At 53.7% G+C, this 14,210-nt stretch overlaps 1 protein-coding gene across 1 annotated transcript; it reads right to left on the bottom strand.

Moving 5' to 3' along the window:
• Nucleotides 1–1,901: 1,901 nt before the first annotated feature.
• Nucleotides 1,902–12,937, bottom strand: BAIAP2L2 (BAR/IMD domain containing adaptor protein 2 like 2). The gene is made up of 14 exons (XM_054386865.1): nucleotides 12,896–12,937; nucleotides 11,925–12,000; nucleotides 11,532–11,618; nucleotides 10,384–10,445; nucleotides 9,724–9,795; nucleotides 9,044–9,160; nucleotides 8,496–8,642; nucleotides 7,928–8,080; nucleotides 7,505–7,643; nucleotides 6,102–6,327; nucleotides 5,145–5,216; nucleotides 4,658–4,841; nucleotides 2,778–2,818; nucleotides 1,902–1,977 (listed from the first exon to the last, which is right to left on the bottom strand). The coding sequence occupies exons 1-14, from the start codon at nucleotides 12,932–12,934 to the stop codon at nucleotides 1,902–1,904; spliced, it is 1,491 nt and encodes a 496-aa protein (XP_054242840.1). The 5' UTR covers nucleotides 12,935–12,937.
• Between the last annotated feature and the right edge of the window lie 1,273 nt (nucleotides 12,938–14,210).

Raw genomic sequence — 14,210 nt, 5'->3', positions numbered from 1 at the left:
AGCCAGAATCCCCTGGTAATCCTGCTGCCCAGGGGCTCCTGGTCTCTCCTCCAGCAAAGCAGGGCAGGCTGGCAGGGGCACATTTGGAGGGGCTGAGGCAGGAGGAAGTGGGGCAAGGGTGGTGATAGACCCCAGCCAGGAGGGATGGTGCCAGGAAAGGGAGTCAAGGAGGATGCAGACACAGGTCCATGCTTTAATAAAGGGCACAATGGGGTAAAGGGCTGCTTTTGAAGCACCCTGCTGCTCCCTCAGACCCTGGCCTGGAGGCTGAAGAAGCATCAGTGTGGTTTTGCAGGGCATATGCCCAGCAGAGAAGGAAGACTAGGTGAGTGGCCAAGGAACTGCCATGCTTCATGGCTTGAAGTACCAGATCTAGCCCACCCCTGGCAGCTCACTAATGCTCCTCCTCAAAATAAAACACCTCAGCAGCTGCCACCTGAAAGGGGGGTTTGCCAGGTGCCAGGGATGAGCCAACCTCTGGCCACGCATAGGAGAAACAGTTTTACTTCCAGAGAGGGGGCTGAGGCTCACCCCAGGCAGAGTTTTGGTGAGGGAAAGACCCAGGATGTAAAGCCCTAAAGCCCCTCAGGCTCCTGGCATGGGGGAGGAGCCTGGGGGAGGGAGGGCGCAAGGGCTTTGCAGCACTCACAACCAGGGTTTAATTGCTATTAATAAGGCTAATCAGCTAAATCCCTGACCATCACTTGCAGTCCCTCCTTCACCGTCTCCCATGGTGTTCCCCCAGCACACATAAGGCATCCCCAGCAGTGGGGCTGGGCTGGTGGGGCCCCCATAGGTCCCAGGGTGGTGCTCACACACATACAACCCCTGAGCTGCCCCAGGGAAATAGGACCCAGCAGCAGGTGAGGAGAAGATGGCTGCCAGTCCTTGTCCTGCCAGGGGAAGGCTGCCCACACATGGCAGCTGGGAAGTGTGTCCTTGCTGCCCTCCAGTGGCATGAGACAGGGGGGGCTCAGGGGGTGGCCAGCAGTGGGGCATGCAGCCCTCCTGGTGCCCTCCATGGGCTGGCAGTGGCCTCATTCCAAGCTATGGCACCATGATGTGCAACACCCCAGCGATGGGCAGCCAACATGTGCCCAGTGCTAACCCCTCACTCTCCTCCCACTGAATCCTCTGACTGAGGTGATGTCCCAGCTGCTGGGATGGCTACAGAAATGGCATTCTCCATTTTATTAAAAAAAAAAAAAAACACAAAAAACAAAACCAAAAGCAAAAGCAAATGTTTTGCACAGAAGAATAGGCAAAGGAGCAGGGCAGCAGCACTGGGCACTGTCAGCTACCCTCACCCTGCCCCAGCAAGGAAGGGGCCAGGTCGGGGTTGTGAAGGGGAAGATGCTGCCACAAATGGACACAGTTACCAAAGAGGCTGAGAGCAAGCTGAATGCCACAGACTCCATCAGCTGAACCACATCACTAGAAGCCTCCCTGTCACCTCCTTCCTGTAGGGCTCATTTTGCTGGCAGCAAAGGGCCCATTCAGTGAGCATCCTTCTTTGCCCACAGCAGGACTAGCAAAGCTTCACCTTCATCATCCTGCTAGCACTGCTCCATGATGCAGATGATCTTAGCCATCCATCCCTCCATCTCCCAAACCAGCACCATTCCCTTTCCCCAGACCACCAGCACCAAAACCACCAGACTTCTCCCACTCAAGTACAGTGACACACAGGGAGGTGGGGTGGGGGGAATCCAAAAAGAGCAGCAGGGAGCTGCTGCTGGCTAAAGCATGCCAGACAGCCTGGTGAGACAGGTAAGGGAGAAGAAGAGAGAGGTTACTCTGTGAGTGGTAGCAGCAGGCTGCTGCCCAGCTGGGGGCTGCAGCCTGTCCCTTGCATGCCTCCCCCTTCCCTGCTGAAAGTCTCTGCCAGCTGCAGCCCCTCTTCATCGGATGATCGGTGCCGAGCGGTCGTTGGTGACTGTGGGGCGCAGCTTAACTGTGGCAAAGGGGTTGGTACCTCTGGAAGGAGAAAGGAAACAGGAAACCATCAGGAAATCTGCAAAGACCATGCAGGGGTCCTGCTGGTCAAGCAAAAGCTATTCAATCCTGCTGGAGAGCCACCTCCATGTCAAGGAGGAGAACGTGGTAAGGCTGCTGAGCGTGGTTTCTCCTTCCTTAACACACCCTGCTGCAGCTTCCCATGTGGTTCTCTTGGGCTCTCCTAAGGGCTTCCCATCCTTCCCCTTCCACAGGATGAAGAAAGAACAGCAGCCTAAGGCTCTCCCTTGCAGTACCACTCTATACACTTGTGGCCACTGACGCTCCAAGCGAGGAGTCAGGGAGCAGGCCACAGCACCATGCCAAAGGTATGGTGACACCAACCCAGCTGAAGGGAGAAAGAAAGCAGGGAGGTATGGCAGGTTACATCCCCACAGACCTGACTCATCAAAGCTAAAAGCCACCTCACTTACACCTCAGCCCTTTCCAAGCAGGCACAGATCCTGTAGTTCTCTGCTCAGGCTACAAGCTGCTATTGTGGTTCTTCCAGAATGGATGGTAAGGAGCATGCAGAGCTGGCCATATGCTCAGGGTGCTGACAGGCCCTACCTTGTGTTACCAAAGGCAGGAGGAGAGCATTCCCAGTAAGCAGAGGCCAGAATGACTCATCTCTGCTTTCTGTCCTGGAAGGTAGCTTGTGCCTTGCTTTTTCTCTCCTGTCCCTCCCACATTTGATAATCCAAAAGACTAAATAGTAACAATTGTACTAATGTCCCACCACCACCTGATGAGCCCAGAGCAGTGCTCCACATCTCACTCACCGTGGGAAGAGTTCAGGGGGCTGCTGAAATACTCCTGATTTCTGCAGTGAAAAGAAAGGCAGTGGGTGACTGACCTGGAGGGGGGAATGGAGAGACGGAAGTGGGGGAGGAGACACCACACACAGGAAGGAGACTTCACAAAGCACTTAAGTGAGTTAGGAGCCCAAGTTCTGTTGACAGGGCTCTGACTTTTTATTCATTCCAGCTTTGCAAAACCCACAGATTCCCCAGTACAGATACCCTGGTATCTGTGGTGGAGGGTTGTCCCTACATCACAGGAGGTTCCCTGTTCCCCTAGGACACTTTCCTTTGTCCTGAGGAAGGAAGGAGATGCCTCAGATCCCCAAAGCTTCACATCTGAAGAGCACAGCAAACAGTGACAGTCTGAGCCACATTTCACTCTGCCAGCACAGCCAGAGATGCCTCCCTCGTGTTGCCCACACACCCTAGCAAAGAGCTTATCTTCAGTCCCCTCACATGCTTCCTGCATCCTGGGGGGACTCAAGAGCTGTAGCTACCTACCCTACACCACATACTGCTCCAATGTGGATCATCTTGTTGGAGAAAGGTGCACCTAGGCTCTGTGGTGATTATTCTTGGTCAATAGATAGTGAAGGATCAGTGACAACTGGCCTGCCAAAGTATGACAGTTCCTGTAGCTGGTGGCCACATGTGGCTCTCCGTGTTCCAGCAGGGAAGTCAAACAAACACACAGCCATTTGCTCCTGGCTTAACTGGAGGATGTCTTAGTCGTAAATTTAGAGCAAGGCTGAGTCTTTCCAAACTTCTAATGAGGCTTGCTCCCTCTGCCATGGTACTCCACATGCTTCACACACTTCATTGCCCAATCCCAAGTCTATCCTTATACCCTAGCCCTGGGACTGGATGAAAACCAGTGACCCAGAGTGGGGGACAGACTGCAGAGACTGTTCGCCTCTGTTGTGCAGCCTTGAGGTTCCCTGAGGCCACAAAGCGAGATATGAAGGGGAAAAAAAAGAGTAATTCAGTGTTGAAATTTTCAGTCCTTTTAGCCATCCAGTTGCTAGCAAACTCACACTGGCCTGGAACCAGTGACCAGTGATGAGGTTTCTCAGCCTCATGTGAGACTGAGCAAGTAGTGCTCCACAGGCAGCACTCTTCTTCCATTTCCCAGGTCCTCACGTTAAGATGTCCTCAACTTTAACTTTGCCTTCACCAGTCAATCCCCCACAGCTGGAAGTAGTGGCAAGTGGAGGGTTTCCTACACAGTATGCCATCCATAAGCCACGGGTTGGACACAACTTGTTCTAAGGCTCTCCAAAATGGCTGTGCCTTCAGCCTTTGCCCCTAGCTTTTCCCTTGCCCCAGCTGTAACTTTAACCAAACCCTTGCTTGAATTTAGAGGAGGAGCCCTAAGAAACTCCTCTCCATTCTCTGAAAGGAGAAGGATGGCATCTCTGTTAGCTGGTTACCCACTCCCAGCCCAGCCTGATCACTCCATGGTCCTACTATTAGCAGAAAGAGGTGCTGCCCTGGAGCCACCAGAAATCAGGCTGGGAGGTCATGGAGAAAAGGACTGAACTGAAGGGTCCCTGGTGAGCAAAAAGAGAGAGAAATAAGGAGGGCAGGTGCAGGAAAGCAGTTCCTTCAAGGAGCAAAGTCAGCCAGTAAGGATCTGCACACACAAGACTGACTGGCAGGGTCCACCAGGACATGATGGGGTGTGGACAGACTGGGTGAGAAAGGCTAGTGCTGACAAGATCCCTTAACTCAGGTCACACCCCAACATCTGGAAGGCATTTTTCATTCTCAGCAGCCCAATGCAGAAAAAGTGTGCCTTGGATGATGAAAGTCAGATGTGGCCCATTCCACACACACCCACCAGTCACTCTTGCACTCACCTTGGAGCCAGAACTGACTGGGGTGGCCACTCCACCCTGGTGACTGCTGGCACCCACTGAGAAGGGAGGTGGGTTTGGCAAACTGGGCTGGGCAGCAGCAGCAGGCCTGTAATTGCTAGAAGAAGGAGTGCTGGGACGGTCAAGGATGTCATCCATACTGTGACTGCTTCGCAGTGGGAAGGACCTGAGCAGGAGGAGAAGACAGTGAGAGTCAAAGGGCAAGGAATAGGGGACAGCACAGGTGCTAGCCATAACACATATCTGTGGGAAGTCTCTGGAGAAAATACACCTGGCTTGGGCTGGCCCAGTCACAAACACCTTTGAGAAGATACTGCACATGTTAGGGGAGTCTGTGAGGTCTTGAGGCATGGCAAGACTCTCAGCAGATTCTCCAGAATGGGAGCACTGCAGGTCCCCATAGAGCACACCCCAGCACTGGTGTTAGTGACCTGTCAGAAGCCACCCCAGCCAGTTGCTTTCCTGTTACCTGGTGGCTGGCTCCTCCATCTCCCTTGCATCCTCCAGAGGCTTGACATAAGCTTCGGGGAACCATCCACATCTAGGCCACAGGAACAGAGACAAATGAGGTCCAGGCAACCATGATTTGTGGCTTTTCAGATCCAGCTGCCCAACACTCCTGATCTACACCCATCCCACACATCACCCAAGCCATTCTGCTGCTATCATGTGTGCCAGGCTTCCTGCAAGTTTTTTACCCCTAGGCAGGGCACAGGCTCACCGACACAATCTTTGAGCCTGGACCAGGACTTGCTTATCTCAAAGGCTGTGGAAAATCCCTGCTCCCAGGAACAATGCTGGTGCAATCCAAGCTTAATCACAGGGAAACTAAGGCCAGCTTGCAAGGAAGGCATGGAAATCTCAGGGCAGAGCAGTTCCACCCCTGAAATCTCCTTCAAGAGAGGCATCTTGCTCATCTGAGCATGAGCTTCCCTGCAGAGCGTGGTACAAGGACACCCTGTGGAACACAGCAGGCTTTGCTCAGAGGTGGTGGCCAGCAGCTCCGGAGGGAGTAATTCAGTAAGTGCTGGGTGCAGCAGTTTCCATGCCCTGTCAGTGCTGGAGGCTGCAGCAGCAGTTGTGATGTGAGCTGAGAAATGTCAGGGCTCTCAGGTAACTTCGGCAGTTCACGGCCCTCAGCTGGGTCCCATGACAGGAGTCACTCAGTTGTGCAAGCTGGAAGGGGGTCACTGCATCCCTGGCTCTTCCACCCAAAACCTCAGGCACCTCATCCACACCAGTCCTGCCTCACCACATCTCCTCAGCCTGGAGAGCCTCCATGCTGGGAACAGCCCATGACTGAGATCACGCCGGTGTCCCACACAGACAGTGTGTGAGACTCGGTGCCCAGCCCACACCAGGAGGGAAGGAGGGAGATCACTGCAGGCTTACACCTCCCAGCTCCAGACCCAAAGCAGCCACGTACGTGGAGGAGCCCTCCAGCTTGCCGTAGAGCCAACCGTTCTGCGCGTCCGGCATCAGCACCGTGACCACGTCCCCAGGCTCGAAGCGCAGCAGGGTGCGGTTGGTGCCCGTGGTGTGTGGCACAAGAGCCTGCACCCTCGCCATGCCACTCCTCCTCCTGCCCTCACCGCTGCTGCTGGCCTCGCCAAAGGAGCCCGAGCGGGAGGTACGGCCTGTAGGCAGCAGACCTGCAGGGAGGCAGGCAGGGGGTAAGGGTGAAGTCTGGCATCCTCCTGCTCAAGGAGATGCTCCGAGGAGCATCCTAGAAGACCTTATTGTGGCCTTCCAGTATCTTAAGGGGGCCTACAAGAAAGCTGGTGAGGGACTTTTTAGGGTGTCAGGGGAATGGAACAAAAATAGAAATTAGTAGATCCAGATGTTAGGAAGATGTTAGGAAGAAATTCTTCACCATGAGGGTGGTGAGACACTGGAGCAGGTTGCCCAGGGAGGTGGTAGAAGCCTCATCCCTGGAGGTGTTTAAGGCCAGGCTGGATGTGGCTCTGAGCAACCTAGTGTGAGGTGTCCCTGCCCATGGCAGTGGGGTTGGAACTCAATGATCCTTGAGGTCCCTTCCAACCCTGACAATTCTATGATTCTGTGATTCTAAGACCCACACTGCCTCAAAGGGACCAGCACTGCCCCAGTCAAGTAATTACTCTAGAGGAGGAGAGAGTAGGTGGCCTTTCTCTGCAAGGAGAGAACATGAGAAAACCATGGCAAAATGTTCATCTTGCAGGAGAAAAATCAGCTTAAGCTGAAACCACTGGCTCTGCACTATGTCCCCTTAGGCCAAATGTCCAGAGCAGAAGCACTGTGTGCCCTAGCTGATTGCCCTCTTCCCAGCCCTGCTAGAGCAGTAGTATTTTAGGAATTTTTCTTTCCCCCTGCCCTTTTGTTTGTTTTGGGTTTTTGGGTTTGGTTCGTTCTTTTTTTTAACACTTCAAGCTGAAATTTTTCAGAAAGGACAAGCAGGTGAGACATGAGGTAACTGGCTGGGCTTTGTAGGACAGGACAACATTTAACCTCACAGTGCAAGGGAAGGTGCATTACCAAAATGGGAACTCCAGTAACAATCAGCCCTCATGGTTCAAGGACCCTTGAAAATTGCACATCTGTGGGTTTCCTCTCACCTCCCACAGCCAGCCAGGAAGCCCTTGCCCTGGCTGGCCCTTTCCCTGAAGGTTGTGCTTACCCCCATCTTCATTCAGCCTTGCCTTCCCCAGCTCCCATAGGCACTGTCCTGAAACATGGCTGAGGACTGCTGATCTGACAGATTAGTGGTCCCTCCCCAAATCCAGCCCTGTTCCCAGAGAAACCCAAACTCTTGTGTCTCCCCAGAGCATTACTCCTGGACATGGATCATACTGGCTGATGGTGTCCTCCGCAGTGGCCGCCTAGGGGTCTCTGGCTGAGGAGACAGCCTTGTTTCTGAAGGCTCTGGAGAGAAGATGCTGGATCTGCTCCCAGTCATGGAAGAAGGAAAGTCCCCAAGGGGTCTCTGGGGCTGTTGGAAAGAAAGGAGGCTGAATAGATATTCACAGGGTCTGCAGTTAAGCAGGAGATGTTTTGAGAGATACCAAATGTCTCTCAGAAAGCCAAATCCAGCTGCTCCTTTCCCTTAGTGCAGCCCATACACACACTTCCCTTTATCTTGGCCAGGAAAGGCTATGGAAGCTGGACAAGGCAGCAAGTACCATGATCAGCCAAGGTCTTGCCCTGCAGACTGGAAGGGGCAACTGCAGCCTCACCAATGTCAAGGCAGAGGCTATCCATGGGCTGGCTCCTTACCATCTCAAGGTGGGTGGGGGTGAGCCGGCCTGATGGATACCCCTGGCTGTGGGAGGCTGTGAGAAGAGCCTGAGAGTGACTGTTTGAGGGGTTGCGGGTGGCCTCCAGCTGCTCCTTCCACTGGGGTGCCTTGGTCTGTATCATGCCCCGAGCCTGAGGAGAGAAAGAAGAGGAGGTGACAGACAGGACAGAACAGCTAGAGAGGAAGCCAAGGGCTGGCACATGTATTAGACTAGGGACCAGGTTCTCCCACAATTATCTTTTGGGGAATGTCTAAGCAGAACCCTGCAGAGGTGGATTTCTAGGACAGCAGAGACCTTGTGGTTCCAAAGACTCTGTCATAAATGCCTCCATCACCCTTCCCACTGCTCACACACCCAGCTAACCCCATCAACACCATCCTCACCCCTGGCCATGCTCTTCCAGCCTAGTACTGTCAGCTGGACCCCACAGCAAGAAATTAAATTGTTTCTTGCCCAGGCAATGCATGGGTGCTCGCTTCACCCAAGGGGCAGCTCAGCCCTGGCTCCCTCCTGCCTGCCTGCTCCTCAGCATGCCAGAGCCATACCCTGCTGTAAAACTGGAGGAGAGTGCTGTAGAGCATCTGGTGCTTTTCAGCCAGGAAGCGGTAGCGGCGTTTCTCCTCCAGCTCGGCCTCCCTCTGGCTCTCAGATACAAATGCCTGCATCTCCAAGCGCAGCTGCATCACATTCTCCTGGGCACAGGGGAAAGAAGGAGCAAGGGATCAGTGGAACTCCAGCAGAGTGGGCTCAGGCATGGCAAGGGAAAGGTTGGAGCAGGTCATTGTGTCTACCAGTTTCCCAGTCCGCTGGCAGTGCTGGAGCAGCACAGAGTGAGAACAAAGTGCCAGGGGTTAAGTCACTGCATACTGGGGCTTGCTAAAGGAGGCAAGGGTTTGGCAGGCATGAGCACTGCAAGTGAACATCACCCTGTAGAAAAGGAGCTTCTTCCTTTCCAGACCAGCTTGCTACTTTTTGAACACTGGGGACAAGTCCTGAGCTTTTAAAGCAGGACAAGGTTGCTCAGAAATGAGTCTTGGCTCCAGATAAACCACCTGGCTCTTTTCCAGCTGCCCTTCCTGCCATGGCTGCTCACCTTCATCTCCCTGGCATTTTTATCACGGGCTCTCTCCATTCTCCACATGTTGGCTGTGCACAAATCCAGGTTGGAGGCTCTGCGCTGGTACTCCAACTCGTACTGCTTCTGGCTTTCCTGCCAGGGAGAAATCAGGCTGGGTGAGGAAATGGAGACCCAGTCACACTGCAATGCAGCAAGGGTCCTGCTCTGATGGGTGGTTAAGCATCTGAGTCCCTCTGAAACCAGGCTTCACCTGGACCTCTTATAAGAAGTCTTTCTTCACCTTCCTCTTCATCTTCAAGGGTGTCAGATTGCTAATAAGCCTCAGGATCTCAGGAGCTAAAACTGGTGTCCAGCTGCTCTGGCACTGGGAACAAGTCCCCCGGCTTCTGTCTCTCTCCTCCCTGACACTACCCATCACCAGGGCCACCTGGGCCACAATGGCCACCTGGCCCACACCCGCACAAAGGCTGTGGTTTGGGAAGCTGGGAACTCTGCCCTGGGGATGCCTCATTGAAGTATTTGGCAAGTCCCATTGCACCAACAGTCACCTGACCTCCATCATCAGCCAGACCAGAGGTTTTTCCTTCAGCTGAGGGAAGTCAGGGAAACACCTCAACTGCTCAAGCAAAAGCCCTTGGATGAAAGGGAGAGGGAAACAAGGAAGGTTGAGGAGGAGAAGGGAGTTCATAACTCACTCTGATGAACTGCACATCCATTTTGGTGTTCTTTTCCATGTGCTGCAGCAGATCCACATGGAAGGTTTGGGCCTGGAAGAAGCAAAGGAGTTGTCATCCTTGTCCCTTCACCATATGGGACGAAGGGGCAGGTCACAAAATCCAAAGAGTTCATGACTCCTTTGCCACCTAGACCAGGTACAGAGCCAGAAATGGGCACATCAGGGCTAACAGGGAGCAGCCCTGCAGCCTGGGGGTTGGCACTCAGCACCCACCCAATGGTTAACCCCTGAGCTTTGGCTTGGGCACAAACAGCAGTGCCAGGAAAGGTTAGCATCCCCTTCACTGCCATCCCACCACTGCAACCCAGGGAAAGACAGCACAGTCTCATTACATCTCTGGAGCCAGGCATGGCTCAGTTTACTTTGCTCCTGCTACCGTGCTTGCAGAGAGGTGGTGATAGTCCACCACTAGCACCACTGAACAACAGCCAGACCCTGAACATGCCACCTCTGTAACATGCCTCTGTCACATGCAGTTTGGGCAGCAAAGAGGCAGGCACCTGCCAGCAGGCACGTGAGAGGGCAGCAGATAGGGGAAGTCGGGCAAATACCAGCATGCTGTGGTTAAGGAAGTCCCCTTTTCCCCCTACCTGCACAAGCCCCCAGGAAAACCACTCACCACAACTTCCAAATCAGAGCTCAGGAGTCTCTGCATGTCAGACATCTGCATCAGAATTTCACCTTCAGGGAAAAAGACAGGAAACGGTAAAAAAAACCCTGCTGCTATTTCCTTGTGTGTCCAAGGTGTCAGACCAAGTAGTGTGCACCTCAGGCTGATGATACATGAGTGTGAAAGTCCAACAGATATCTCAACCTACTGCTCTCTGCACCCTGAGAGAGGCCAATACTTCCTCCCCCAGCTCAGCTCCACCATCACTCCTGCCTATGTGAGGTTGCTCCAGGCCATGAATCTGCCAGTCCAGTGCTCTGCTACAGCCTGTGGTGCCATCAGGCAGCCTTGGCTCTGCCATGGGCTCTGGATGTTGGGTTTCACTCTGCCAGAGCCCCTCTGAGACCCATTTCTAACTCTAAGGGCACCCCAGCTGTGGTGCATGGTTCTGGCTGTCCTACAAGGTAGCTACAGCACCTGCTGCTGATGCTGTGCACCATCCCATTTCACTGGTGCTGGTATTATGAAATCAGGACAGGAAGTGATTGATGACAAGGAGCAGAGGAGCAAGCTGGGTGGTGCAGATGATGGTAGGAGCCTGGAGAAGGGACACATCTGTGGAAGCTTTTAACTAAAATGTTTAGCAGTACAGCTATTCCCTGAACATATTTTCAGCAGCTGTCATTAGGATACAGAATTCTTTGTGCTGCTGAGTATGATCCCATCAGCTCTAAGCTGCCATTTCAGCTGGCTGCAGGCTCAAAAGGACAACATCCCATTAGCTGTTAGTCCATGCTCTTCAGCCTTTTCCTCACACCTGCAGGAAGGAACAAACTGGTTCCTCCAAGATGAAAACTCAAGGCAGGATATCTGCTGAGAGGTCTGCTGCTGGAGGTCCATCCCAGGGGTTGGGCTCAGTCGTTGATCTCATAGAGACACAGGGGAGAGTGCTGGGGCTCTGGGGCGTTATTCAAGGATACACAATAAATCCAACTCTCACTACCTGGACAGGGCCTGGTGCTGTGAGACACCATGTAGTGGAGCTGTCTCCCTTCCCCCAATACCTAGAAAGGGACTAGCTAAGGGGGGAGACCAAAAAAAAAAAATCTAACTGTAGCTTATCTCAGGGCAGAGCATGGTGAGCAGGAGAGCCTTACCCAGCACATGTGAGGTGGAGCTCTGCAGTGCTTGCTCCGCAATCTTCTCGATCGCCTTAAAATACACTTCAGCTGCTTTGGATAACGCTGTGAGGAAAGGGGAGGTAAGGTTGTGGCCACCTTCCCACCACCACTAGCCCCAGCAAGCAGCACACAGGACAGGCACCCCTTGGTACCTTGCCTACAGGCAAGGGCATCCTATCTCTCCCCATCTGTGCCTAAGAGCAGCAGCAGGCTCTGGAGCAGGAGAGAAGTGAATAAGCACAGCTGAGGACATGCCATGAGGGCATGAGCAGCCTTGCCCTGGGTGACAGCAGTCCCTCCTGAGGCACAGTGGGCACCCAAAGTAGATGCAGCAGCATCATGATCTGGGCCACACAGGACCCCACTCACCATGGAAGGCACGCAGGTAGTTGTTTCCCAGGTACACCAGGTTCTCCAGCGCGGGGTTGAACTGCTCCAGAATGCTCTGTAGCCAGGCAGAAGCATGTTAGTGCCAACCTTCCCCATGCCCCAGAGACCTCAGAGGTCAATGGCCTCCTGTGCAGATGGGATGGGTGCAGAGGAGATGCAGAATGCTCCCCCAGCCACGCCGCTGGGTGGCTGAAGTGATGCACAGCTGGGCACAAAATCAGCTCCCTGCACTGGAGGTAGCTGGGACCTTTAGCTGCCCTGAGTCCTCTTCAGCCAGCTGGGAGAAAAGCAATGCCAGTGGCCAAGTGGGCACCTGAACATGGCTTTCTCCCAAGGCCCCACACTCGCTGCAGACGAGGCAGTAACTGTAGCAGCCTTTCTCCTCACCCTTGAGTCTGCTGGCGTGAGGACCACCACTTACCATCCAGGCATGAACATGACCTTCCCTGGTCAGGATGTGGTACGCTGCCAGTCATCAGCTTGCTAGGAGAGGTGGTGGATTGCTTCAGAACAGCCTCTCCACTCTTACCTGCTCTGTTTACCAAAGGTGTTTATTTCCTACAGCAGAGCAGACCACAGGCTGCAATAAGCAATTCCCCCTTCTCCCAGCCGTAAGCACCATGGTGCAGCAGCGATGCGTGCAGGGAAGCGTCCATGAGATCAGACTGCTCTTTCCAGCAAGGGGAAAAGCAGCTGACCGAGCTCCTTCCAAGACACATCACCCTTCATAAACATGCTCCATGTCCAAACCACCCTGGTTGCCCAATTCCTTCCTGGATCTGCCAGCCATCTGCTCTCAGAAAGAGCATGGAGCCCACACAGGAGGATGCTACAGTTCCACCTGGGGATAGATCCACCCAAGGGAGCCTCTGATAGAAAACAAGTTCTCCTCCTCCCAGCAGCGTGTCTCCCTTACGCAGGCAGAAGCAGCCTACGGCACTGGCACTCACCTTATAGATGGAGATGGTGGTTCTGTAGGATTGTTCCATCCCTGGAGCCTTTTCCCTCTCCCACAGGGAGGCAAGGAGTGAAGGGGAGCAGAAGATGCTATATTGGCCCCGAGGACTCTCTTCTGCACAGCCGGTGGGATGGAAAGAGCCTGTCACTGGCAAGGTAGGACAGCAGGAAGGCACAGGGTGGTACAAAGGGAACAGAGCACTGCTGGAGTTTAATAATTCACCAGCCGAGAGGCTGGAACTTGATCTCTGGAAGTAACCAGACTCGGGGGAGAGAGGAATCCTGCGACAGCCAGCAAGGACATGTGACAGCCTCCTTGCATTATTGATTGCTGCCTCAGTGCCCAGCTCTCCCTGCCCTGGCACCTGTGGAGCCAGCCACCTGCCAGAGTAGCTGCCTTATGGCTCGCTGCCTGCGTCACTGCCACCGCTTGGAGCTGGCTCGCTCAGCCCTGCAGCACTAGCAGAGCATCTTTGGGTCCCTCACACACGGCTTGTGACCTCAGACAGTGAGTAGCAGTGGCTAGGGGCAGACACAAGGAAGGATCAAAACCAGGTGTCACCTCTTCCTTGTCCACTATTCCCTGACCCCAGGACTCAGCCCTCTGGCTGCTAGCCTCCCTCAACTCTCAGTGAGTCACCCTAATGGCAGGCACAAGGTTTTGTCTGAACTCCTCTGCATCTCCCTGCCTGCATGCAAGAAGCCCAAGCATGGATCAGTCTGCCAAGTCCCTGAAGATGGGGTAGGTGGGGGAAGAATGCAAGCTGGGGGCAAAAGCAGAAAGGAGCTCATATTCTCTCCATCCCCAAATGCAGAGGCTTGTTTTGCCCCTCCGTTACACAGGAAAAAGAAAACCTTGACTCCACATGAAAAGCCCCTTACATCTCATTTGTAACACTGAAGAACAGAAGGTAGATAAATCATTTTTTAGCCCTACTCATGACTCAGCACTCACATTCCTGCCAGTAGGGTCCCTCAGAAATCAGTGGACACCAGGTCCAGCAAGCTTTCAAGTTACCATGTTCAGGAACCACTCCGGGATACCAAAATTAAAGCCTCATCTCCAGCCATTTGTATCCTGAGGATTTTCAGTGTTCCTTCTTTTAGGACAGACCAGCTTCAAGGGGATTCTCATACAGGAGCTTATCCAAAGCCTCTCCATTGGCTGCAAATGATAAGCCCAGCATGCAATGCTGTGCTTCATAGGCCAGCCAGCTACTCACAACACACATGCTCCCCGGGCTTGCTGCAGGGACAGGCCTTTCATCTCTTCAGTCCATACAAAGGGTATAATCCTCTGCCTTGAGG

The sequence above is a fragment of the Indicator indicator genome, chromosome 14, assembly GCF_027791375.1.
Source record: "Indicator indicator isolate 239-I01 chromosome 14, UM_Iind_1.1, whole genome shotgun sequence".
NCBI lineage: Eukaryota > Metazoa > Chordata > Aves > Piciformes > Indicatoridae > Indicator > Indicator indicator.
Note: the sequence above shows the minus strand (reverse complement) of the source record. Positions and strands in the feature narration are given on the sequence as shown.

Coding starts and splice junctions, on each gene's coding strand:
- BAIAP2L2 (XM_054386865.1), bottom strand. CDS start 12,934: ATGGAACAATCCTACAGAACCACCATCTCCATCTATAAG. Junction 8,643..9,043: donor AAAATGCCAGGGAGATGAAG/GTGAGCAGCCAT, acceptor CCCTGTGCCCAG/GAGAATGTGATGCAGCTGCG. Junction 7,644..7,927: donor CCCCCACCCACCTTGAGATG/GTAAGGAGCCAG, acceptor TCTTTCCAACAG/CCCCAGAGACCCCTTGGGGA.